The sequence below is a fragment of the Typopeltis vanoorti genome, chromosome 6 (genome assembly GCF_054136105.1).
Source record: "Typopeltis vanoorti isolate ZY-2024b chromosome 6, IOZ_Tvanoo_1.0, whole genome shotgun sequence".
Taxonomy (NCBI): Eukaryota; Metazoa; Arthropoda; class Arachnida; order Uropygi; family Thelyphonidae; genus Typopeltis; species Typopeltis vanoorti.
In genome coordinates, this window is record NC_143554.1 from 91,484,994 (window position 1) to 91,512,919 (window position 27,926).

Here is a 27,926-nt window from a genome sequence, read left to right on the forward strand (position 1 = left end):
CTCATTTATTGTTATTATCATCAGAGGAGCTCCACACAATCAAGAAACTCATTGTAGGAGGTTCACCCTACCATACACCCAGGACCGCCGCATAGTATTTTTCTTGTGTGTGTGTGATTAATGTTCGGCGCCTTTCCAAAAAAGTTTTTTTTGAATAAAGTGTGAATGAAATGAAAAACAAATGAAAACTGCTTTACAGTATAATACCTACGGATTAGTCCTGCTTATACAAATTTTTTCAAGTTATATAAATTTTCAAAATAATATAAAATAGTAATATAAAGTTAAGAGATTTATTCAAATGTTCTTTACACAAATTTTTCTAAAAGGGACTCGTCTGGCTTTCATTTTAGCGAAATCCTGTCGCAGTACATCGATGTTGATAGACTGAGCAATATTATTTTCTATTGAAATTAGTGCCAAACCATTTAGTTTTTCTTGACTCATGCTTGATCGCAGGTAGTTCTTTATTAATTGTAATTTAGAAAATGTTCTCTCTCCCTTAGCAACTGAAACGGGCAAAGTCAATAGTATTCTCAATGCAATCAGTTCTTCAAGGTTGTTATAAATCCACTTCAAAACCTCTGGTGTACTATTTTCTTCAATTTTTCATCGAGAAGAATGAGTTATCAGTAGTAAGCCGACTTTTAGGGCCGGACCACATGCATCCGATCCGATTAAAATTAGGATATGGCCCTTACACGGAACTCAACAATTAATCATAAGTTGATTTATGATACATCAAAAAATAAAGAAGAAATATTTTAGGTATATTTTCGTAAATTTTAATCAAAAATTACAGTGATATAATTGGGTCCAGGATACAATTTCAGAATTTAGTTTGTTTGTTTGTTTCTGGGAAGATCTGAAGGGGGGCCCCGAACAGAAGACGACATACTGTTATACCTGATATCTTAGGAATATAGTATTCTCAGCTATCATGGTGTAACATGAAGAATAAATATCATAAATTAAAACCCCTGCATAAAAAAATTAATTATTTAATGGAAAATTTCTTGCATTCGGTAATATGTGTAAAACTTAAGGGTTGTTGTTAAAGTAGCTGATAAAGGAAGGAATGTATTAATATTGTAATATGACTTAAAATAAGGAATTCTAACTAAATAAGTAGCTAACAAAGGAAAGTATAGATTAATATTGTAATACGATTAAAAATGAGAGAGTTAAGTAAATAAGTAGAAATGGGTGAGTCATAAAATACGTTATGTGAGAGATTAAGTTATTAAGTAGAATTCATAGAAAAAGTTTGAAAGGGGATTAAGTCAGGCTAGCACAAGAAAAGCAAAGCTATCGCTTAGGGCCGATCCCCGGATGATCGGCCCTAAGAAAACATTGAGAACGGGCTTGCTGATCAAATGACGTTTGGCGAGAAAACGCCACCCTAATTGGTCGATGATTAAAAAACAAGTAGATGGAGGAGAAAGGAAGTAAGAAAAGGTTCCGTTAGGTTTTTTGGATAGTCGCTTTTGGCCTTGGAGTTTGGTTTGGTTCCGGTGGAGTTCACAGGGTTTTCCTGAGTGGCGACAGGGGTGATATCTCCTCGTCACAACACGGAAACGAAAGTGAGCGGGATTTCGATTCCCGTTTTCGCGAGTAGGAAGCAAAGAAAAAATTGCCATAGAGTCCTAGAAAAGGAGGGATCTTCTTTGTTTCGACGCTAGTGATAACTATGCAAAGCAGAAGCTGTAAAGAGATCGATGTCCTCGTTGCTGATAGTAGAGCAAATATATGTGTGTTAAAGTAAAAGCTGTAAAGAGATCGATGTCCTCGTTGCTGATAGTAGAGCAAATATATGTGTGTTAAAGTATTCCAGAGTTACGAGAAGTTATGCCAGAGGTTCATTTGGAAAAGAATAAAGGCCCATACGAAGAGCTCAAGAAAGGTACTGTAAATCATCACCTATGTTAGCTAGAAATTTGTCTGTGAAAAGTATCGTGATTCCAATATAGAACTGTTGAAGTTATACTAGGACTTTAGTATATGATAGAATGTGTTATGTGTAGATTGACTAGTGTTAAAGATTTGTGAATGATTAAGAGTCCTAAGGTATTTTTGCATGTCTATTATATTGCACAAGATATTTAAATGACATAATTGTGTGTTAGTGCATATAACGGAATAGTGCGAATTAAGTAATTACGTATCCTAAGAATTGAATGCCTAATGTAATGTATAATATAATTGAAATGTCACAAGTATGTGTTAGCAGTGAATGATTTGTTAATCTACTTCAGTATGAATAATCAGATAGTGTGAATTGATCTAATTTGTTCACATCAGGTGAATTTATGAATTAATGTGTATGGCGGCATAATCACAAATAGCCATATTGCTTGTAATGATTTAATGTTAGTCTATAAGTATTTTAGTTTAGTATTTGAATTGTACCATGTTTAGAAACTTAATAAACCTTTTGTTCAATGATCAAAGAGTTGTCTGATGTTGCTAATCCAATGCACCGCTTAAAATCATCGTACCTAATCACGTGGAAAATTTAATGTTGAGGAAAGAGATTAAGAGTCACGACTGCAATAATATTTAAATACTAAGAGATATATTCGAGATTGACTTTCTCCCTATTCATGACAACATAAATGGTGCAGTTGATAACCACTTGAAAATATTGTACTTAGTCACGCAGAAAATTTAAGTGTCACGACTGCAATAGTTACACTTTCAGATATATTTGAGTTCTTTCTCCTTGTTTATGTATGTAATATCCTAAACTAAATATCCCAAAAGGCGCAGTATAAATACAAATAATAAGGGTACTACGTGGAGCAATAATTTAGATAGTGGTATAAGTTTTGGTAAAATCTCGGGCATAGAAGTTAGAAGAATATAGATAAAAGGAATTTATAAGATTAGAGTAGAAATCGTAAATTGGGACACAACATAAATGGCGCAGCCGACAGGATGTACTATAGCTAATAAAATCTTAATTATAAGCTATTTACAATAAGTTGGTTTTGGTAGCAGATCAGACAACTGAGAGGTAAATTTTTTGTTAAGTTTTGTTGAAAATTTTAGAGTGTTAACTAGTGTAAATTGGATGCAAGTATGACTGAACCCTCCAGTAATTTAGGCATGGACAACAGCGAATTTTTTCGTTATATTAACCCACAGCAGGTGTTCCCACAATTTTCAGGCAAAGAGACTGATGACGTCCTAAATTTTTTTAGTTATATAGAAGAGCTTAGAAGAGTTGGAGGATGGACTGATTTTCAGTTGCTAGTCCTACTCCGAAGTAAACTGGTGGGAAAGGCTAAAGCTTTCCTGCATTCTTCCCCCATTCTCAAGGAAACCCTGGATTACTCCCGATTTAAGACAGTCCTAATTTCTGAGTTCTCAAAACTGGGAAGCTTGGGACCTAACTTATGGAAGCTCCAGAGGTGCTCTCAAGAGGAAAAGGAAAGTGTGGCTGAGTTCCATAACAGGTTACTGACGATAGCTAGTATCCTTAGTGTCAATAATGAAGAAAAACCTAACTTGGACTGGGCCATTTTCCAACAATTCAGACAGGGAGTCAGACCTGAGTTGAAGGAAACAGCATTTGATAAGAAATTATCTAATTTAAGAGAATGTTACGATGCTGTAAAGGAGCGCGAACAATTGCTCGGAGACCTTCGTCCCGCACATGTTCATGGGTCAGTAAATATAATTGAAGAGAAAGAAAATTCTGTAAAGGAGCAAAGACCAATTAAAGAGAGTAAGGAAAGGAGAGAAAGATCAAGGATGAGAGAGAGATTAGAAAAGGACAAAAGGCAAGAGATAAACAATTTGACAGAGTCTAATATTGATTCAGATAAAATCAGGGATATTGTAAAACAAGAGATCGAGATACTCCAGAAACCCATTATGGATAGGTTAGATGAGGTAATGAGACAATTAGGAACGTTATCTGTTAGAACCCCAGAGCCTAATTGTAGCAGAACTGAGGAAACAATTAAGATGGTTAAAGAGGAAGTTGAGCGTCTGCAAAGACCCCTTCTAGATAGATTAGACTCAGTTATGCAGAAACTATCCAAAGTCGTACCACAGCAAGAGACAGTTATTTTCCAGAATCAAGAGAGAGTTAATGAGCAAAGATACAGAAGGGAGCCTCCTAGATGCTTCAATTGTAACGAGATAGGGCACTTAGCTCGTTACTGTTTTAGTAATAGGAGATCCTCCATGATAAATAATAGATATCAGCAGAAGTTTGGGCAAGATTAGACAAGCTACCCTTAACCAAGGTGGCCAAATTGCCTCCAATTGGCAAAAGTAACTTTGAAGTCTTGACTTCAAAGATTGAAAAACATGAGGAATATTCTGTCAAGAAGGTATATATGTATGGAATTACAAGGCAGGTGATTATGACAAGCTTAAGATGAAGTATAAATCTGTACCATGGCATAAAACACTAAAAGATAAGGATGTTATTAGTGCATGGAAGATAGTTAAGAGTCATCAAGAGGAAGCAGTATTAAATTGTATACCTAAGGAAGGAGGATTAATCAGGTAGGAGTTAGATGGATGAGAAATATCATTAAGCATGAGCTGTAGAGAAAAAAAATGCTGTGGAGAGTATATAAGGAGAAAGGTGACCAGCAAACTAATGAACAGTACAAGGCTCAGGCAAGAAAGGTGACCAGCATGGCAGGGAAGGCAAAATCAGATTACAAGAAAAATCTAGCTGAGCAGGTCAAAATAAATACCAAAGAGTTCTTTTGTTATGTGTGCAAGTAAGAGGAAGAATGACCATGGAAGATTAACCTCAATGAGTGATGTTGATCACGAGGTGAGAGAAGCATATAAAATAGTTGAGTTACTGAGTGACCACTTTGCAAAAGTATATCATCCAGGTGAGGCTATTGCTGTAACATATGTGACAGACAATGATGTGGAAACAGAGGCACATAAATTGGAGGGTTTTTAGGATATTGCAGAATCTCAATGTAAATACAGCTGTATGATTAGATGGGATATCAGCTCGGGGTTTTGCGAGAATGTGCAAGGGAATTGCCAATAACTCTTACTAGGAATATATATTTTTTCCAGTAAAAGTACTGGAAAAATTGGTCAAAAAGATAATTCAAGAATGGATAAATATAAATATGATACTGTATGAGGGGCAACATGGCTTTGTGAAGGATTGGTCATGCCTTAATAATTTAATAACTTTTTATAATAGAGTAACAGCTGAGTTGGATAAAGGAAATGGCTACACAATGATTCTGCTGGATTTTGCAAAGGCATTTGACAGAATACCGCATGGAGCTCTGTTATGCAAATTAGAACAAATGGGAATGGATGTGATGCTGATTAAGTGGATAAGAGGATGGCTACTGGACAGATATAAAAAAGTGGTAGATAGAGGGGCAGAATCAAAGCTAAAACAGGTGACTAATGGTGTACTGCAAGGTTTAGTGGTGGAACCAATACTGTTTAATTTGTACATAAATGACATAAGAAATAACCTGCAAGGAAATATATTATTATTATTATTATTATTATTATCCAAAGACCCCATGGAGTCAAAGACTCATCTAGGAAGTCCTTTTGTCATACACACAGCTCATCATACCATGTGCCTTAAACACACTAAAATACTCTACAGAAAACACACTCTCAGGCAAGGCATTCCAATCATTCACTACTCTGCATTAAAAAAAACCTGCTTCTTAACCCCCCCCCCCGCTCATGCCCTCCTTATACAGCTTTCAGGGATGTTCTCTGGTTCTCCCTTGATCTCCCCATCGTTTGCAGTAAAACCTCTCTAACATTGATCCTATAACAACCCCTTACTAAGTTGTAGGTCTCTATCATATCACCCCCTCTTCCTCCTATCAAGACTCTGTAAATTGCATCTTCTCAGCCTTTCATTATATTTTCCATTTCAGAGATCAGAAACTACCTTATGAAGTTGCCTCTGGATCCTTTTCAGCATCTGTGTGTCCTTTTAAAAAACCAGGTGACCAAATCTGTGCACACATGTGTGGCCTAATCAAAGCCTTATACAATACAACAAAAATCTCTTTACTTTTACAAGTCAGTGTCCTCTGCATTATTCCCACAATTCTCTGTGTTGTCCTCAGAGTTTTGGCAATGTGTCCCCTAAATTTCAGATCCTTATCCACTATCACCCCCAAGATCTCCTATTTCTTTCACCTCCGACAATATATCCCCAACAAGCATAATTTCTATATCCCATCTTTGTTTCCCAAATTTTAAAACTCGCATCCCCATTTCTGTGCCCATTCACTCAATTTATTCAAGTCTTCTTGTAAGGCCACAACATCTTCTCTACTCTTCATATCCAACTTTGTATCATCTTCAAACAACTGAATATCCCATCCAGAACTTCGCCAATATCATTAACATACAGGTTAAACAGCAGTGGCCCTAAAACAGACTCCCGCGGTACACCACTAGTGACTTTCCTCTTCCTGGATATTGCTCCCTCATACACAACTTGCTGATACCTATCAGATAGCCAGTCTCCGATTCAGTGCACTAATCTAATATACAATCCCATCGGTTCTAGTTTGACTATCAACTTATTACGTATCTTGACTAGCATATTATCTTTCACGAAGTCTAAGTATACTACTGTGTATCCCTCTCTTCTGTCCAAGGAAGCTGTCACCTTATTGTGATAAGTAAGTAGATTACTAAACCATGATCTCCCTTTAGCAAATCCATGCTGTCCACCAAAGATAATACCATTTTGTCAACCCACTTCTGGATCCTAGTTCTCAGCAGCTTCTCCAACAACTTAACCACAACACCTAACACAGAGATAGACCTATAATTTGATGCCTGAGTTCTATCACCTCCTTCATGAAGTGGCACCATCTTGTCATCCTTCCACTCCTTTGGAATTCGACATAGTGCAAGACTCATATTAAAAAATTATGTCAAGGCAGATGCCAACTCCATGGCACATTCCTTCAGAATTCGTAGTGTTATATTATCAAGTCCGACAGCCTTATTAACATCATGTTTCCTCAATCCCCCCATACACCTGTTGCTCTCGTATAGTCAGTCTCTCCTCCTGATCATCAACTGCTCTCAATCTCACCATGATATGACATTCACAAGAATGAAAGACCCTTATGACCTGCTCATTAAGTTTCCACTACATCTTCCACAGTAGTTGTCCTTATACATTTTCTCTAATCAATGTCATCTTTCCATAATCATTCTTTTTTTAATGATTACATATTGAAAGAACTACCTAGGATTCATTTTGGCTTCGTTAACTAACTGCTGCTGCTCATAAATCACTTTTGCTTCCCTTGCCAACCAAGTCTTTGTGATCCTCATGGAATTGGTTATTACCACTTCGCTTATGCTGCCTCCATAATGCCTTTTTTTCTCTGTATAACATGCTTCATTCATCCATTTCCTCACCTTCTCGTGGTGCATCCTGTTGGGTATCTGCCTGGATACTGAACGAACAAGGATGGGCTGGCAATTTGGGATTTAGCCGACCAAATTGTATTCTTCTTGGCTTAAACCAATATAGAAAATGATGGCACAACATTACAAAATTTCATGCCGGCTGGGGCGCTGCCCAGTTAAACAAGGCCCTCCGTTGTTTTCGCCAGGGAACCAGGGCGAACAGCGAAAAGTCAGCTACTGGAACCAATCTGAAAGCACACCCCAACTCAACATCACCAGAGTTAAAGATCGGTACTATCAACATAAGAAGCATGAATGGCAAAGAAATGGAGCTAGCTGAGGAATTAGATAAGTATCAGATCAATATAATAGGGGTGACTGAAACAAAAAAAGACAAAATCTGGTGAGATCTTTCTGAGAAATTAATACAAAATGTTATATTCAGGCAATGACAATCAAGGAAAAGAAGGAGTAGCCATAGTATTCAACACAAAATACGAGGCTAATCTTCTTGAATGGCAGGCAGTCTCAAGTAGAGTGATGTGGACAAATATCAGAATGGGGAATTGGACATGGAGGAATTATTTTGAGGATTTAGAGAAAGCAACTGACACAATGAAAAAGGAAATGTTGGTCCTTGTTTTGGATCTAAATAGCAGAGTAGGAAATGATTATCAGACATGCAAAAATATTTTGGGAAAATTTGGAGAAAAGAGCAAAGCTAATAATAATGGCAAATACCTGTTGGATTTCTGCTCAGGACATGGACTGGTTATTACTAACACCATGTTCCAACATAAAAATGTGCACAAATTCACATGGAGAGAAGAGGAAAGGAATAAGAAAAGTCTCATTGACTATGTTATTGTTGATAGTGATGGTTTCTCCCTGTTGCAGGACACCAGAGTGTACAGAGGATTTGAAATTGGAAGTGATGACTATTTAGTCTTGGGCAGGATAAAATTGAATTTCATATTGAAAACAATAACATGTAAGAAAGTTTTAAAGCGAATAAAAGTTGAGCAGCTCTCAGATGTGAACTATAGACTAAAATACACAAAGATTATTGAAGAAAAAATGAAAGAATTTGAGAACAGGAACCAAACATTGGAGATTCAGTAGCAAGCCTTGAAGAAAACTCTGATTGATTCAGCCAGAGAGGCATGTGGTGAGGTTGTCTGCAAGGATAGAAAAATCAGAACTCCATGGTGGACACAGGAAGTTAAAGAGGCAGTCAAGGAAAAGAAGAAAGCATATCAAAAGTTCCTGGCAAATAAGTCAGCTTGTGCTCTTAGAGAATACAGAGACAAATGTAAGAAAGCGAAACACTGTGTAAAACTAGCTAAACAAAAGTTATGGGAGGACTTTGGCAAGAACATAGAAAATAAATATGAAGAATGTGGTAAGATATTCTGGAGGTTGCTGAAGAAGCTTAGAAATGGAGGAAAGAGTGCTGTAAAAGGAGTTAGAGATGATAAAGGTGACATGAAAACAGGAGAAAAAGATATCCTTGAAGTATGGAGTAATTACTTTGAAAAACTGCTAAAAGAAACCGCAGATATGAGAGTCCTGAGAAAGATTAAAGGCATGAACAGATTGCATCAATGGCAATATCATATTAAAAACGAGGATATTAGGAAAGAACTTGCCGTTGTCAGCATCCAGGAATGCATTAGCAGAGCTAATCTCAGGTGGTATAGTCACTTAAACAGAATGGGCGAGGAAAGATTAGCAAAACAAGTGTTCTCTGCCAGGTTGGCAGGAAAACGGCCCAGAGGAAGACCAAGATATAGGTGGATTGATACGGTACAAAGTGCCTTAGACGATAGAAATATAAGATCTAATAATGTTGGAGTCTTGACAAGTAACAGACTGATTTGGAGGAAAATTATAGATAGGAAGTTAGTAATGATGTAAATTTTTCATGTAGTACTATCATATCCTGTACACCCCTTGAGGGTACATGTCAAGAATTTGATGATGATGACTTATTTAAACTTCTGACTTTGGTAGATTGCTTCTACTTGATAATTCCTGAATATTCCCCAATCTGCATTTAATCTCTTTTCCAGCTAACTCCTCATTCCATGCTACACCTGCAAACTGTCTCCTGAACTCTTTAGAATCATAAATATTCAGTTGTTTGCTGATGATGCAAAATTGGTTAAAATAATAGGTAATCAAGGCAACGTGGAGAGATTGCAGGAAAATGTAATGAGGCTGTTAGTATGGGTATCAGTGTAATGTAGAGAATGTAACATTATGCATTTTGGGTTAAACAGATTACAAGCTGTGTGTGTGTATGAATGGAACTATACTCCTGAAAATAAATGAAGCTAGAGATTTAGGGGTGGTGGTAGACAGAGTTAAAGTTTATATGATGATTACTTGGTTATTGAATAACACACAAGTAGAGATAAGGAAGTTGTTATTCTTCTTTGTAAAGACTTGATACATCCACATCTGGATTACCGTACTCAGGTCTGCTCTCCTGGGTTTCTTGGGAATGAGGAAGCTGTGGAGGATTCAGAGGCAAATGACCAAGTGAGTGGTCTCTGGAATATTCCCTATGAGGATAGACTGAAGGTGTGTTGATTGCAGAAGTTGGTTTATAAGAGAAAAAAGTGGGGATATGATAGAAACATTTATAGAATTGATGCAGGAGAAATGTTTCAGCACTTGGCTAGAGAAGCCAGAACAAGGGATCATCTTTGGGAGTTAAAAGGTGTGGTTAGTAGGGGATGTGAGGACTAGATTTTTTTGCTTGGAGAGTTGTGAATGAGTGGAATGAGTTGCTAGAGTCAGTTGTGAGTGCTTTGTTTGTTAATGGGTTCAAGGGGAGGTATGATAGATTGTTTGAACAGTTTGGGTCTCTTGCGATGAGTCTTTGGCTCCATGGTGGTGTCCATACAATAATAGCAATAATAATCTAGAAATACCATGCTGCATTTCACTTATCTAGCTCTGCTGCTGTTGTCACTTCATAGAATGCAAGCATATATACACATGCCATGTAAATTTTTTTTTAAATTCATTTTATCTTGTATTATACAATATTTTTAGCAAAAATTAAACTTTGAAAAATTAAAAGTAAACATTTTTATAAGTTTCAGTGAGAATAAAGAAACACGGTATTTAAGATAAAAATTTTGTGTATACTACCTGAACTTCTAATATATCAGGATGAGTGTGCAAAAATTCCTCGATCTCTACAGGATAAATGTTTTCTCCACCTCTGATTATCATATCTTTGATCCTTCCAACAATTCTTATATAACCATCTTCATCCATAATGCCAATATCTCTATAACAGAGGATAATTGCTTTTTTTTAGATAACTTATATAGGTTTCCATATATAAGATGGCTTCTAAAATTAAATAAAATTGGATGTGATATTCTCAAACAAATGGACTGACATTTACAGAAGTTATGAGAACTTGTTATTAATTCTATGGATAGTTTGATAAAAGCTAAATATGAAGTTTTCAAGACATAAGATCAACAAATATGTTAAAATCCATATTAATTATAAAACAAAAGTAGCAGAACAAAAAAGAGCTAAAGATCTCTGATTATATTAAATATAATCAATGTTTTTTCCAACTTGCAGAACTCAGCTTGAAAAGAAGTGATAGTTATTTTTCCTAGAAAGAGGTTTTTATCTTTCTAAAAAACACAGACTAACAATCCATCTATATTGTACAACCAACCCCATCCAATCCCACAATATGCTAAGTTAAATGAACTTAGAATGAGAGAGAGAGAGAGAGATAACATGGTTTATCTTCCAGGAACTTTGGGTTTCTTTTCCTGCAAAACAGGGATACCAGTCGTTTGTGAACACATGCATTCTAACAGATGTAAAAGGACAAAAAATTTGATTTTGAATGCCTAATCATGACATGTTACCAGGCCTAATATACCAGTAAGACGATTGCAAATATTATACAGTGACCAATTAGTTATCCAGACCAAATCAAAAAGGATAAATTTAGTTTTCTGAATGCTCATTTTGATTTATTTGTTTTTTACTGAACCACGTATGCAGGCTTAATAAATCAGATTCCTCGTTTTAAGGTTGGCATGTCGCTTGATGAGAAAATTATTGCTGTATTATCAGTATATCTGATTTATTAGGTTTCCTTTCAATTCCATTCAACAGGGGTCGTTTATACAGATAATAAAAAAAAAGTCTCAAGGCTCTTTACTTTTATCTAGAACTGAGCCTTGAGGAACACCAGTTTTGATGAGTTGGCATTCATTCAACTGCTTGCCATCACTTTTCTAAATAAGACAAACTATAGATGGAGGAAATTCTCAGAAAGAACTTTTATTTCCAAATTAATTTGACTTAAAAGTAATCTAATCAAGAATAATCAGTTTTATTTTCAAGAAACAAAAACTGCGATACAGATAAATGATTCGAACATGTACATTTCTCTTACATTACTGGGAATATTTAATAAAAAACAACTTTAAATTTGGTCATAGTGATGAGGTCCTTTATGACCTTACAAGTAAACAGCATAACGCCACAATATAACATTATGGTATCAGAATGGGAATAAGCCTTTTATCCCCCGCTTGGAGGTCAGTAAAATCCAAGGGCAGAGCACATCGTTTATTTCCTTCAAGGACGGTTGCAGCTCAGAAATGAATTAGAAGCACATGTGTGCAAGATATCCACATGGTTTATACAAGGCGAACCACGGGAGGTGGTAGAGAAGTAAATCTGATGTAAATTCATACCTTCTTTCATACCAAGAAGGTATGAAATACAAAAAAGTCAATTCGATCGAAGCATATTTACATGGCAGATATTTACATGTGGAAAGACATTGAACTTCTGGTAACATGTTATAAAACTACATTGTCAACATGAAAACTCCAAACCAGAAAAATCACCTTTAAGAAACATCTCATGTGGAAAATAGAAAATTATAAAAAATTCAGCCAAGTGACTAATAATGTAATAATACATTATTAGTCTCTTTGCTGAAAGTGTAGAAGCACACATTTCAAAACATGAATGAATAAAAACAATTCTAATATTAAGCTTTTCAAATTTCACTGTTTGATGGAATGGACAATGTTTTCTTGTAAAAGTCTGAACTTATAAATGGACTGTAATTAATATTGGCACAACTTGTAGGAAAATTGCATCAATTACTGCCAATACATTTCTGAATGCTTGTATTTTGCATTTGCCAGAATTCACGGTGCTTGTGCTTGCATTTAAACAAATACAGTATATCAAGGAGGTTGACTGCCATATGTCAGCACCTAATTGACATTATTCAGAAGTGGAGAAAATGTACATTTTGAAATATTTTATCCGCAAACTCATGATTTCTTCCATTATATTTCATAATAGGTGTTATTTTAGATATCAGCAATGAAGTTTTCATTTCCCTTATTTATATATAATACTTAAACACCAGTTATTAAGTGAAATGTGTGAATTTCAACCCAAATGCTATTGTTGAAAAGAAAGTATGAAATACAAAAAAAGTCAATTTGATCGAAGCATATTTACATGGCAGATATTTGCATGTGGAAAGACATTGAACTTCTGGTATATAATTATTATTATTGTTCCAGGAAACTCCAAGGAGTCGACAGACTCACCGAGGGAGGCCCTAACATCATGTCAAGAACAACTATTCAACATTCACACAGTATCTACCATACTCTGCCTTGAACTTATTCACGGTCATAGCACCCACAACAGACTCTGGAAGCTTATTCCACTCATTCACCACTCTCCAAGTAAAAAACCTAGCTCTAACACCCTTGTCAACCACGCTCTTGCCCAGCTTCCATGCATGGCCATTAGTCCTCCCACCACCAGTCATATTTTCAAAAATATCTTCTGGATCAATCTTATAAAAACCCTTCAGTAATTTGAATGTCTCAATCATATCACCCCCTCCTTCGCCTATCGTCCAATTTCTGCAACCCACAAATCTTCAACCTATTCCCATAAGGTTCATTCCACAGACCTGCTATCATCTTGGTCACTCGTCTCTGGACCCTCTCCACTTACGCCACATCATGAAGAAACCCTGGTGCCCATAACTGGGCACAGAAGTCCAGATGGGGTCTTATCAAGGCTCGATACAGATGAACAACAACTTGTTTGTCTCTGCATATTAAAGTATTTTTCAGAAGCCAAGTGATTTGGTGAGCTGTTTTAGTCACTTTTGCAATGTGCCCCCTAAACTTCAACTCCCTATCCATCAACACTCTCAAATCCCTGGCCTCATCAATCTCCTGGAGTACGGTTCGCACAGAAGTCCAGAGGGGTTCTTATCAAGGCTCGATACAGATGAACAACAACTTGTTTGTCTCTGCATATTAAAGTATTTTTCAGAAGCCAAGTGATTTGGTGAGCTGTTTTAGTCACTTTTGCAATGTGCCCCCTAAACTTCAACTCCCTATCCATCAACACTCCCAAATCCTTGGCCTCATCAATCTCCTGGAGTACGGTTCCACCAATGCGATATACTGCTGCTATTCTTTTCACCCCAAAGTGCATAACCTTACACTTTGCCACATTAAATTGACATCCATTTTTCCTAGCCCAATCCTCCAAACTATCCAAATCATCCTGTAAAATTTTGACATCCTGTGCACTCACAATTGCTCTACCCAACTTTGCATCATCAGCAAACAAGTGAACACTTCCTCTCAAATCCTTTCCAATATCATTGATGAACAAATTGAAAAGCAGTGGTCCAAGAACAGAGCCCAGCGGCACTCCACTAGTCACAAGACGTCTTTTAGACTCCACTCCTGAATAAACACTCTCTGGTATCTCTCCTTCAACTACCCTCCTATCCATCTCACCAACGTTATCTCTATCCCCATCTGCTCCAGTTTACTGATTAGGGTTCCATGTGGTATCCTATCAAAGGCCTTGGCAAGGTCCAGTAGTATCACTGTAAACCCATTACCCCTATCCAGTTCAGCCATCACTGTGTTATAAAACGTGAGCAAGTTACTGAGGCATGATCTACCCGTCACAAAACCATGTTGTCCCCCATACAATATCCCATTTTCATCTATCCAATCCTGTATTCTTTTCTTGACTAATTTCTCTAAGACCTTGACAATGATTCCTGATATGCTAATCGGTCGGTAATTTACAACAGCAGTCTTGGAACCACCTTTATGAAGTGGAACTATTTTCCCCTCTTTCCACCCGCTCGGGACTAACCCAGACCCGAGACTCAAATTAAACAAAATGGTCAAGGGTACTGACAATTCTTTAGCTGCTTCTCGTACAACACGAGCTGGTATACAATCCATTCCCACAGATGTATTGACATTGAGGTTATGCAATAGACTACTCACCTCCACTTCATTCACCACAATTCCCATATAATCTACTGGTTTATTCTTTTCTGCAATGTCAACACCTGGATGATATATTCTTGCAAAGTGCTCACTCAGTAACTCAACTATCTCAACTGATTCAGTTACCTCCCTACCATCAGCATTCTTTAAAATCATTCTGCCATGTACATTTTTCCTTTTACTTGCTACATATCTAAAAAACTGTTTAGGATTCTCTTTAGCCTGCATGTCTTTAGCACACTCGTCACCCTTCTGGCCTGCGCTTTATACCGTTCATATGCCTGCCAGTCACCTTTCTCCTTAAATTCCCTCCATAGTTGTTTCTTTTTTTGCAACTCAAGCTTAATGGTGTTATTCATCCATTTAACCCCTACTTGATTTATTATTCGGACTCTAAGTATACAGTCAGCCATTGCTTCATGCAAGCACTTCTTAACTACCTCCCATGCAATATCAACTTCTAGTCCTTGCAGTTGTACATGCCATGGTACTGAACCAATTAAACTCCTAAGCTTGTCATACTTTCCAGCCCGATAATTCCACATGTACCCTGTCTTAATTGAAAATTCTACACCTTTAGCCACCTCCCAAGTTAGGACCCTATGATCACTCTCACCGATTGGTGGCAATGTGTTCATATTTGTTACAGCCAAATCCTCAGATGTAATTACTAGGTCAAGCACTCTCTGACCCCTAGTATTTTCCATTACATGCTGTCGCAGATAGTTATCCCTCAATAACCGCATAAAATCCAATTCCTTCCTCCCGTGTGTCCTCTCCTCACTCCAATCAATGCGACCATAGTTGAAATCTCCCATAATAATCACCCTCCTTCCACTCATTTCTTCTATTTGCTTGTGCATACTGTCACCACCATCTTTTCCATCACCTGGTCTATAGCAGCACCCAATTGTATATTTAGTTCTGCTAGCCACAATCTCACACCAAATGGCCTCAAATGTGCTCTTTTCTCTATACTGCAATTCAACTTCTATTCTACTTGGCTGGAGCTCATCAGCTATCATCAACAATACTCCTCCCCCCATTTTATTCTCTCTGTCATTCCTGAACACACTATACCCATCACATTCAATCCCACTAGTTATATCATCTACAGTCAGCCATGTTTCACTAATACCTATAACCTGTGGTCTGGAAGTGCCAACCATGGCCAAAAACTCTTCCTTCTTGTTCCTAATACTCCTAGTATTAGTGTACATGAATTTAAGACCCCCCGTTAGCCCCCAACCCTACCTTGATGCCTTATATTAACTATCTCACTCTGATTTGTTGTCCTTATTTGCTCTGGCATATTATATTCATTCTTACATTCAAATGCCTCCCTAAGGACTGTATATCTACTCCCCCCTTAACAAATCTAGTTTCCCTGAATTTGCACATCCACTACATTCAGCAACACTTTCTCAAGTCTTCTTACACCGTAACCATTCAAATGCAAGCCATCCATCTTATATAGATCCTTTCGCCCATCAAACTCACTCCACACGTCCACAAATTTCACACCACTCGTCATACATAACCCACATATAAAGTCATTCGCAATTATGGCCCTCCTTTTAAACATTTCACTTTCATACCATGGCAAAAGACTAATCATTCTAACTCTCTCACTCTTTTATTTTGCTACCTCAAACAATTCATTCAGGTCTTCTATCATTTCCATTTTATCTCCTTTCAAATCATTCGTACCTGCCACAACAATAATTTCTTTCACCCTTTCCTTTTGTTCTCTAATAGACGCAGTTACGTCCTTTATGGTCGCACCAGGTTGGTACAATTTTGTCAAATCTTCTACTAACACACCTCGTACTAACGAGTCTCCATACAGTACTCTATCCTTCATTTTGTTCATGTTTACATTCATACGTCTATTTTTGCTGTCATACCTTTTATTATTGGTTCCTTCATTCAGTCGACTTTTGTTCATGCACTCTAGCTGCTGTTTTGCCCTTTCTATCGCACCATTCAACAACGCGATCTCACTCAATGCATCTATCTCATCTTTTTTATTCTCTGAGAAACCATTAATACTATCATTCACGCTTTCTACATTCACACTCTCACAATTCTCATGTACAACCTTGCCGTTTCTTGTCATATCCCTATTTTCTTCATTCTGAAGTTTGACAAAAATATCACACTCACGATCTGAAATACACTTCAATTCCTCATTCTCCCTATTTTCTACACACATTCAATCCTTTATTATCATCTATCCACACTCCGACTGCACTCCGCAAAGCGTACATTTCATAGCTAGTACACTGAATCATTTCTTTTATACTACCGTTCTTTGATAAAGATGGCGAACCATCATTACTGGCCGCCATTTTCCTTCGTACAGGTGCCATACTTATTTGCAACGTGTTTTATCAAATTATAAGTTATAACACACCAAAAACACACAAACAGACGCACTAAAATATGCAAGGGAAACAAAACTACGCAATATTAAGTAATTTCATCAACGATAACTGAAAATAATACTTATCTTATCAGGAGCTTGCACAAGCACTACACACTACGATATAACCACATTGTCAACTCGAAAACTCCAAAACAGAAAAATCACCTTTAAGAAACATCTCATGTGGAAAATAGAAAATTACAAAAAACCTGGGTGTGAATGTATAAAAAAAAAAAAAAAGCTCGTCCATTCAAAACTTATCTACAAAACTACAGAAACTGAGAATTGAAATATTCTACACCTCATTTAATGAAACTGCTGAAAAGGACTTCAGCATCTTACTTTTATCAAGGCTACCAAGAGCATTTATCAGGGCATTTCACCTGAAGGTGAGTTAACCTGTTTCATGTGAGGACAAAAGGATTTTTTCATCCCTAAAACTTGGGTTTTTCTTGCTGAAAAATAAGCGAACCACATAGAAAAACACATGCAGTGATTTAAGCCCAGTTGTTTTGGCCTTAATTCAAAATAACTCAACCCAATCCTATTTTCCTTTAGCGCTGTTTTCTAACTGTGGTCGACCACTGGCATCCTTCAGAAGTTCGTATGCGACTTCCAACCGCTGCTCATCTAAATATAACAATAACAACAGATGAGCATGCTTCCCAGGGGCAAATGCTGGTCTTGAAATTCATGCTTGCTCTTGTTATCATTCAGGGAGTGAGAGGTGTGATTGAAGTCTGATTAGCAGAATAATGAATTACTGACCATTTAAAACTATATACTGTATTTAGAAATTTATGTACATTTAATCATACAAATGCTTCACAAAGCTCTAAGTTTTTTTTTCTGATTCTTTATCCATCATTTCCATTTTATTATCTTTTGAGAGAACATTTTAACTTTAAAAAAAAAAAAAAAAAAAAAAGCATCGATCACCTCCTCAAAACCCAGAAATGTACCCACGTGTATACTGATCAGTATTCTTAGTTTAATTCTTCCCTTATTAATTGCAATTACTTGCCTACGAAGACCTTTGTGAGATAAGGGCATATGGCACTCGCCCGGGAATAAGAATAACAGAAACAAGAGTGAATGAGTGAAACATGACTGTGAAATCTTCAGAAATGATTTCTTTTTAAAGTTTTCCAATATTTTTACTCTGAATTCCTATATATTTTATTATACTCTGAGAAACCCTTTAATTCAAAGGATTAATTAATTCAACTTCTGTTCTGCAATTCAACTTCTATTCTCCTTGGCTGGAGCTCATCAGCTATCATCAACAATACCCCTCCCCCCATTTTATTCTCTCTGTCATTCCTGAACACACTATACCCATCACATTCAATCCCACTAGTTATATCATCTACAGTCAGCCATGTTTCACTAATACCTATAACCTATGGTCTGGAAGTGCCAACCATGGCCAAAAACTCTTCCTTCTTGTTCCTAATACTCCTAGTATTAGTGTAGGTTGACAAAAATTGTCAACCTTTGTTGAAAAATTGTGTAGGTTGACAAAAATGATATTTTTGTCAACCTTCAGAATGAAGGAAATAGGGATATGACAAGAAACGGCAAGGTTGTACATGAAAATTGTGAGAGTGTGAATGTAGAAAGTGTGAATGATAGTATAAATGGTTTCTCAGAGAACAAAAAAGATGAGATAGATGCATTGAGTGAGATCGCATTGTTGAATAGTGCGATAAAAAGAGCAAAACAGCAGCTAGAGTGCATGAACAAAAGTAGACTGAATGAACCAACCAATAATAAAAGGATGACAGGAAAAATAGACGTATGAATGTGAACATGAACAAAATGAAGGATAGAGTGCTCTAAGGAGACTCGTTAGTACGAGGTGTGTTAGTAGAGGATTTGACAAAATCGTACCAACCTGGTGCGACCATAAAGGATGTAACTGAGTCTATTAGAGAGCAAAAGGAAAGGGTGAAAGAAATGATTGTTGTGGCAGGTACGAATGATTTGAAAGGAGATAAAATGGAAATGATAGAAGACCTATCATGCGTGGGTTATGTATGACGAGTGGTGTGGAATTTGTGGATGTGTGGAGTGAGTTTGATGGGCGAAAGGATCTATATAAGATGGATGGCTTGCATTTGAATGGTTATGGTGTAAGAAGACTTGAGAAAGTGTTACTGAATGTAGTGGATGTGCAAATTCAGGGAAACTAGATTTGTTAAGGTGAGGGAGTAGATATACAGTCCTTAGGGAGGCAGTTGAATGTAAGAATGAATATAATATGCTAGAGCAAATAAGGACAACAAACCAGAGTGGGATAGTTAATATAAGGCATCAAGGTAGGGTTGGGGCTAATGGGGGTCTTAAATTCATGAACACTAATACTAGGAGTATTAGGAACAAGAAGGAAGAGTTTTTGGCCATGGTTGGCACTTCCAGACCACAGGTTATAGGTATTAGTGAAACATGGCTGACTGTAGATGATATAACTAGTGGGATTGAATGTGATGGGTATAGTGTGTTCAGGAATGACAGAGAGAATAAAATGGGGGGAGGAGTATTGTTGATGATAGCTGATGAGCTCCAGCCAAGTAGAATAGAAGTTGAATTGCAGTATAGAGAAAAGAGCACATTTGAGGCCATTTGGTGTGAGATTGTGGCTAGGAGAACTAAATATACAATTGGGTGCTGCTATAGACCAGGTGATGGAAAAGATGGTGGCGACAGTATGCACAAGCAAATAGAAGAAATGGGTGGAAGGAGGGTGATTATTATGGGAGATTTCAACTATGGTCGCATTGATTGGAGTGAAGAGAGGACACACGGGAGGAAGGAACTGGATTTTATGCGGCTATTAAGGGATAACTATCTGCGACAGCATGTAATGGAAAATACTAGGGGTCAGAGAGTGCTTGACCTAGTAATTACATCTGAGGATTTGGCTGTAACAAATATGACCACATTGCCACCAATCGGTGAGAGTGATCATAGGGTCCTAACTTGGGAGGTGGCTAAAGGTGTAGAATTTTCAATTAAGACAGGGTACATGTGGAATTATCGGGCTGGAAAGTATGACAAGCTTAGGAGTTTAATTGGTTCAGTACCATGGCATGTACAACTGCAAGGACTAGAAGTTGATATTGCATGGGAGGTAGTTAAGAAGTGCTTGCATGAAGCAATGGCTGACTGTATACTTAGAGTCCGAATAATAAATCAAGTAGGGGTTAAATGGATGAATAACACCATTAAGCTTGAGTTGCAAAAAAAGAAACAACTATGGAGGGAATTTAAGGAGAAAGGTGACTGGCAGGCATATGAACGGTATAAAGCGCAGGCCAGAAGGGTGACGAGTATGGTAAGAAAAGCAAAAAAGGATTACGAAAGAACATTGGCCATGCAGGCTAAAGAGAATCCTAAACAGTTTTTTAGATATGTAGCAAGTAAAAGGAAAAATGTACATGGCAGATTGATTTTAAAGAATGCCGATGGTAGGGAGGTAACTGAATCAGTTGAGATAGTTGAGTTACTGAGTGAGCACTTTGCAAAAGTATATCATCCAGGTGGTAACATTGCAGAAACGAATAAACCAGTAGATTATACGGGAATTGTGGTTAATGAAGTTGAGGTGAGTAGTCTATTGCATAACCTCAATGTCAATAAATCTGTGGGATCGGATGGTATACCAGCTCGTGTTGTACGAGAAGCAGCTAAAGAATTGTCAGTACCCTTGACCATTTTGTTTAATTTGAGTCTCGGGTCTGGGTTAGTCCCAAGCGGGTGGAAAGAGGGGAAAATAGTTCCACTTCATAAAGGTGGTTCCAAGACTGCTGTTGTAAATTACCGACCGATTAGCATATCAGGAATCATTGTCAAGGTCTTAGAGAAATTAGTCAAGAAAAGAATACAGGATTGGATAGATGAAAATGGGATATTGTATGGGGGACAACATGGTTTTGTGAAGGGCAGATCATGCCTCAGTAACTTGCTCACGTTTTATAACACAGTGACGGCTGAACTGGATAGGGGTAATGGGTTTACAATGATACTACTGGACCTTGCCAAGGCCTTTGATAGGATACCACATGGAACCCTAATCAGTAAACTGGAGCAGATGGGTATAGATATAGGGTTGGTGAGATGGATAAGAGGGTGGTTGAAGGAGAGATATCAAAGAGTGGTTTATTCAGGAGTGGAGTCTAAAAGATGTCTTGTGACTAGTGGAGTGCTACAGGGCTCTGTTCTTGGACCACTGCTTTTCAATTTGTTCATCAATGATATTGGAAAGGATCTGAGAGGAAGTGTTCACTTGTTTGCTGATGATGCAAAGTTGGGTAGAGCAATTGTGAGTGCACAAGATGTCAAAATTTTACAGGATGATTTGGATAGTTTGGAGGACTGGGCTAGGAAAAATGGATGTCAATTTAATGTGGCAAAGTGTAAGGTTATGCACTTTGGGGTGAAAAGAATAGCAGCAGTATATCGCATTGGTGGAATCATACTCCAGGAGATTGATGAGGCCAGGGATTTGGGAGTGTTGGTGGATAGGGTGTTGAAGTTTAGGGGGGCACATTGCAAAAGTAACTAAAACAGCTCACCAAATCACTTGTCTTCTGAAAAATACTTTAACATGCAGAGACGAACAAGTTGTTGTTCCTCTGTATCGAGCCTTGATAAGACCCCATCTGGACTTCTGTGCCCAGCTATGGGCACCAGGGTTTCTTCGTGATGGGGAGGAAGTGGAGAGGGTCCAGAGACGAGTGACCAAGATGATAGCAGGTCTGTGGAATGAACCTTATGGGAATAGGTTGAAGATTTGTGGGTTGCAGAAATTGGACGATAGGCGAAGGAGGGGTGATATGATTGAGACATTCAAATTACTGAAGGGTTTTTATAAGATTGATCCAGAAGATTTTTTGAAAATATGACTGGTGGTGGGAGGACTAGGGGCCATGCATGGAAGCTGGGCAAGAGTGTGGTTGACAAGGGTGTTAGAGCTAGGTTCTTTACTTGGAGAGTGGTAAATGAATGGAATAAGCTTCCGGAGTCTGTTGTGGGTGCTACGACCGTGAATGAGTTCAAGGCAAGGTATGATAGATACTGTGTGAATGTTGAATAGTTGTTCTTGACATGATGTTAGGGCCTCCCTCGGTGAGTCTGTCGACTCCTTGGAGTTTCCCGGAACAATAATAATAATAATAATAATAATATTATAGTAATAATAGTAATAGTAGTACTATTACTATTACTACTATTACTACTAGTAGTAGTAATAGTAGTACTAATAATGATTAATGCTATTCCCTCCCTCCTCAACCTAATGATTGGCGAGATAGATGCTACTTTAATAGGGAATAATTATAGAACAATATGATTTCTTATTGTCTTTCGTGTCCAATAACTGTTTCATGTCTGTATTATGTATTATTTTATGGAACTTAGAGGAAAAGCCCAGCCATCTCCATATTAGGCCTGCTAATTCAGCTTCAGTTTAAGAGGACTGATGAAAATTATGCTTCGTACATGAGATTCCAACTCAGGTCTTTCTAATTAAAGGGTTTTATTTATACCGACTCAACTATGCAGGCCCCTGTTTGGAGCTACAAAGAAACGTGTCAAAATTATGTATTACAATAACTTTCTGACATAGTGTAATTAGTAAAAGTCCTCAGTACTAGAAGCTGTAAAGAAGTTTCAAAATAATATTAGTAATTCTGCTCTGGCTGGATGAATTTAATGAAATTTTACAATTAAGATATATATATATATATATATATATGAAAGTTTTAATTTCCATCTAACTAGTGTTATTATGGCAAAATTTGGTAGGATGAAATTTGTTCCATTCAGATAAATCGCTATCTGCACAATGAAGCAGTACATTTACATAAAATGTTATAAAATGCAAGAAAATTATTACGTTTCAATGGCCACTTCCATATGTTGTCTGCATCTTGAATAATGTTAGGTATTGTTACCGAACGCTGTTAAAGAGTAGTTTGCAAGAAAATTGACTTTTCGATGAATTATGAAAGAATTCATCAAAATATTTTTGGTGAATTGTTTTTTCAATGAATTGCATTTTCTCCGAAATGTCTTTCAGTGATTTGTCATTCGATGAATTGTCGTTAGATGAATTGTTTATTCAGCGAATTGCTTTTTTGATGAATTGTATTTGATAAACTGTCTTTCTGTGAATTTTCATGGAACTGACATTGAATGAGTCTCAAAAAAAGTCTGTCATAAATAACATTTGATCTTCATTCTGCATGATGTGCAGATCTTGTTTTTCCACCATTTTGTTTTGTTCAAGACAAGTTTCAAATTTCAGTTAAAATAAAAGTCCTTAACAAACTCACCAAGCCTAAGAATTGGAGTTTTTTTTGTTGTTGTTTTGTTTTGGCACTGTTCTTTTGTAGCAGTACATTTTTGCATTCCATCTTTCAACCTAAAAATTATTATATTATAAGAGATCTGTTGTCAAACTTTTGACTGCCTAATATGTGGAAACACTTTGGTAGAGATGGGTTATTCAGCTGAATTGTGTGATGGCCCTAGCTTTCATTAATCTTTTTCAAATCTGTATTTAGTTGCATGGTAGATAGATTAGTTTTACCTATCTATTTGATTATCTTCTTTTAAAGCACAGGATGAAATTCCTGACTTATTTTACCATGGAACTTTCATGTAGTTCTTATTTTCTTGTATTTAATTGCTGCAGAATGGCTTCTTTAGATAGCAGGGAAATGTGCATGTTATCATGAAATCAGAAGAAATAGGTCTTGCAGGAATGGATGCAATTCTTAAAGCCATCAACAAAGATAACCCGATCCAGAAAGGAGTAAATATTCTTTGTAGTAAAATAAGAATAAGAAAAATAAGAAGTACCTATCACATTCATTTCTATACAGGACTTACCCAGTGTGATACCACCTGCCGCGATCTAGCACCTCATCTGTTTTATCTTTATCTTCATAATAGCCAAGAAATACACCAAAACCTCGAGAACAGATTTCACCCTGAATGCCAACAGGAGCAACTTTCCCATTAGAATCAATTATTTTAACCTGAAATGAATAAAATGTTTAGTCCAGCAGATACTTGGATGACAAAATGACAGATATATTTAGAAAGGGAAATGTTTCAAAATCCTTTGATATTTAGTCAAAGTTGGTAATTAACAAAAGGTTATGCATTTCGGATTGAGGACATAATAAACTGAGTATTTATATTAATGGGAATATAGTGTAATTTTTTTTTTAATGTTGAGCCCATACACAAGAGGTTGGTTGATCAACCTATAATACATTAGTACTGTATATGGGTAATTAGTCAAGGAAGCTAAAGTCTTGGGAGTTATAGCAAACAGAATATCAAGGTTTAGGGGGGGGGCACAGTCATGGTAGTTAAGTCATCACATCAGATAACTGAACTGTTGAAATCTGGTTGATCAACCTATAATACATTAGTACTGTATATGGGTAATTAGTCAAGGAAGCTAAAGTCTTGGGAGTTATAGCAAACAGAATATCAAGGTTTAGGGAGGGGTTGACCATATGGAATGGTCTACCATTTTTAGGACAATTTTGGTGAATGTGTTGAAAGAGGAAAATGACAGGTATTTCAGTAAAAAGACTAAAAGGGGCCACCTCCCACAATAAGCCTCTTGACTCCTTAGAGAAACCAGCTTAATAATAATAAATTAGGATGGGGGGGGGGTTGAATAACAGATTTAGTGAGTTGATTAGAAGATTGGCTGTAGGATCAACAAGTTGTGTATAAGGGTGCAATGTTTGGGAACAGGCAAGTCACCAGTAATGTGATGCAGAGATCTGTACAGCACTAAAACAGAGAGCTTAAATGGAGATGTACAGCTGTCAGCATGCAAGAACGGAGCAGATTTTGTTGCTTTCCAGAAATATAATGTTACAAAGTGTAAGGTTTAATGAAAGGCAGGGGTGGAATGCAGATTATACAATTTGGGAAGATATCTTGAGAGGTAAAGAAAATAATGGGTCTGGGGCCATAGTGGAAAAGAACCTCAAATTTAGGGAGCACATTACTAGAACTGTGATGATGTCACAACAGAATATAGCAACAATAAAGGGGATACTGACATAAAAGTAAAAAGAGTTTGTAAAAACTTCTTTTCTTTTTTATTAACTTTCAGTTAAATTCTTATAACATCCAATTATCGATATACAAACAAAAGGTGATCTTTTTCATAATCTGAACAGGTTCAAATTTAGTTTTGGAAATAATAAAGCATAGCATCTAAGTTTACAGGAGTTGAAAGATAAGTTGTTTTAGAAAAAAAGCAATAATTGATTATTTTTTCTGGCTTATTATATTTTTGAGTGTTTTTTGTTTGTTTGTTTGTTTGCAAGAGATGTTTCCTTGCTTATATCATTTTAACCCGGCGTTAGTAAGATGGCATCATAGACCCCAAAGATTTTAAATTGACTATAACTTTTTAACAATGCATGGCAGCGAGTCATGCCTCAGTATTGCTTCCCCTCCCATAACCCGCTACTCAATGCCATAGATGACAGGCTGTTGCAGGCAAACAAGTTTAGTGTGCTGGGGTCCACCAGACCCCACCTTACCAAAAGTGTGACTATATTTACTTCTGAAATGTAAGTTGTTTTCATGTATATTCTACTAAAATATTATCGTTACCTGTGTCTTCTATATTTTTACATACCAACTATAAGCAAATACGTTTTTGTAAATATTTAAGAGGGTATTTTGAGAATAATATCTTTTTTTTTACCAGATGAGTGATGAGCAGAAAGAACAGAGGTTACGTCAACTTATAGATGATGCTTTGACAGACGAGGAGCTGGAGATGATGATAGTGAAATTGATTTAGAATTAGTCAGTAACCATGAGTCTGATACAGAACAAGACTGTGAGGAAGAATCTTCAGAGGAAGAATCCACTAATGTTGATTAATAAGATATGGATTTCTATAATACACTACATTATTTGGGTGGGTCTCTGGGACCCCATCTTACCACTTTTGTTACATTTCCCCACCTCACCAGGTCCGGTTAAGAGTTATCATCTTTGTTATAAGTTTACTGTATTGCAGGTTATGGGTAACCAATGCATAGAACAATGGCAGGTAATTTCAATATGCATGATTTTGATTTTTTGTTTGTCCCTAGCATGGGTGAAATGTCTTCACGTGGTACAGTGATTTGTGGAAGGAAAGTCAAACTGATGAACACGTGTCAGAAGAGTTTTTGAGAGTGAGGGACAGAGGTATGGGGAGTGTAAGAAGAATGATAAAAGTGAGGTGAATGATGAAACATGAGAAAATAAGAGAGTGAATCATGGGAAGGTTGTTGTTGCAAATCAAGTGATGGAACCAAGAGAAGGTGCATGTGACATGAGTGTTAGTGAAAATAAAGAGAATGACCAAATGATAACGAGAAAGATAGTGCACACTTATGTGGAGCTCTCCAGTCCAAAACATGAGACAGAATGGTTGGAGAAATGCCTGGCATCTGGTACTGCACAGAAGCAAAACAAAGGAACAATGTGAAAGGAAAGAAAGCAGAATATGAAAGAGAGAGAATAGCAATTGAATTTTCTATGTTAACTCTACGATGACAACAGTACTTAAGGATAGATCATGTTTTCCTGAGAAAACATGATTAAGAATGTTAGTGATGTTGTAAAGATGCAGCTGACTAAGCTGTTTAATTGGAACCTCAGTTTTGGGAAAGAGCCAAGAAAGTGGAAAGGGAGAAAAATAATTCTACTACATAAAAAGAGGCTCCAAGACAAAAATTTCAAATTATAGGCCAGTTGGTATTTCACGAGTGGTGTTTAAGTTATTTGAGAAGTAGGTAAAAGACAAAATTCACGTCTGGGTGGAAAGGACTATGACATTTTCTAGGGGGAAAAATGGTCTGCGAAAGGTAGGTCTTGTAGTAATCTGCTTACTTTTTATAACATGACAATTCAGGTGGATAAAGGAAATAGGTATTTGACTTCCACATGGAACATATTTGCAAAAAGTGGAGCAAATATAGATAGATATGAAGCTGGTGATTGGGATAAGTGGATGATGGACAGTATCAAAGGGCAGTGTACAGCAAGGCTAAGTGTTTGGTCTTCTGCTGTTCATATACATCAATGATATATAAAATGATTTAAAGATTACATTATTTAAATGATTTGCTGATTACACAAAGCTGGGAAGAGCAATAGTGAAGATGATATAAAGATCTGCAGGATGACTTTAATAGAGTGGCAGTATGAACAAAAATAAATGGCTGCTGGTTTAATGTGGCCAGTTGTAAGGATGTGTACTTTGAAAAGATAAGATCACATGCTGTGTAATACTATCTTGATGAAACTGATGAGGTCAAGGATTTGTAGGTTATTATGGACAGGGAGTTGAAGTTTATAGAACATATTGCAAAGGTGGACAAAACAGCACATCAGATTACATGGCTGTGGAGGAACACACTGACAAACATGGATAAAGAGGTTGTTATTTCCTTTTATAAGACTTTAATAAGGCTACATCTGGATTACTGTGTGTGCAGATCTGGTCTAATTATTATTATTATTACGCAAGACCCCATGGAGTCAAAGACTTATCTGGGAGATCCTTTTACCATACACACAGCTCATCATACCGTGATTTAGACACACTCAAATTCTCTGCAATATTAGGGTATTTTGCGAGGAATGAAGTAGTGGAGAGGATCCGTAGGCAAGCAATGATGATTGTG

The 27,926-nt window shown here is 36.9% G+C and overlaps 1 protein-coding gene across 1 annotated transcript in view; it reads right to left on the reverse strand.

Annotated features, from left to right (window-relative positions):
* The window catches only part of LOC150105703 (medium-chain acyl-CoA ligase ACSF2, mitochondrial-like), a 347,992-nt gene that overhangs the window by 14,113 nt on the left and 305,953 nt on the right, over positions 1 to 27,926 (reverse strand). Inside the window, exons 12-13 of the mRNA XM_090394533.1 lie at positions 24,094 to 24,242; positions 10,570 to 10,711 (exon numbers count right to left, since the gene is read on the reverse strand). Coding sequence (XP_090250659.1) covers positions 10,570 to 10,711; positions 24,094 to 24,242 — 291 coding nt within the window. The remainder of the gene's footprint in view (positions 1 to 10,569; positions 10,712 to 24,093; positions 24,243 to 27,926) is intronic.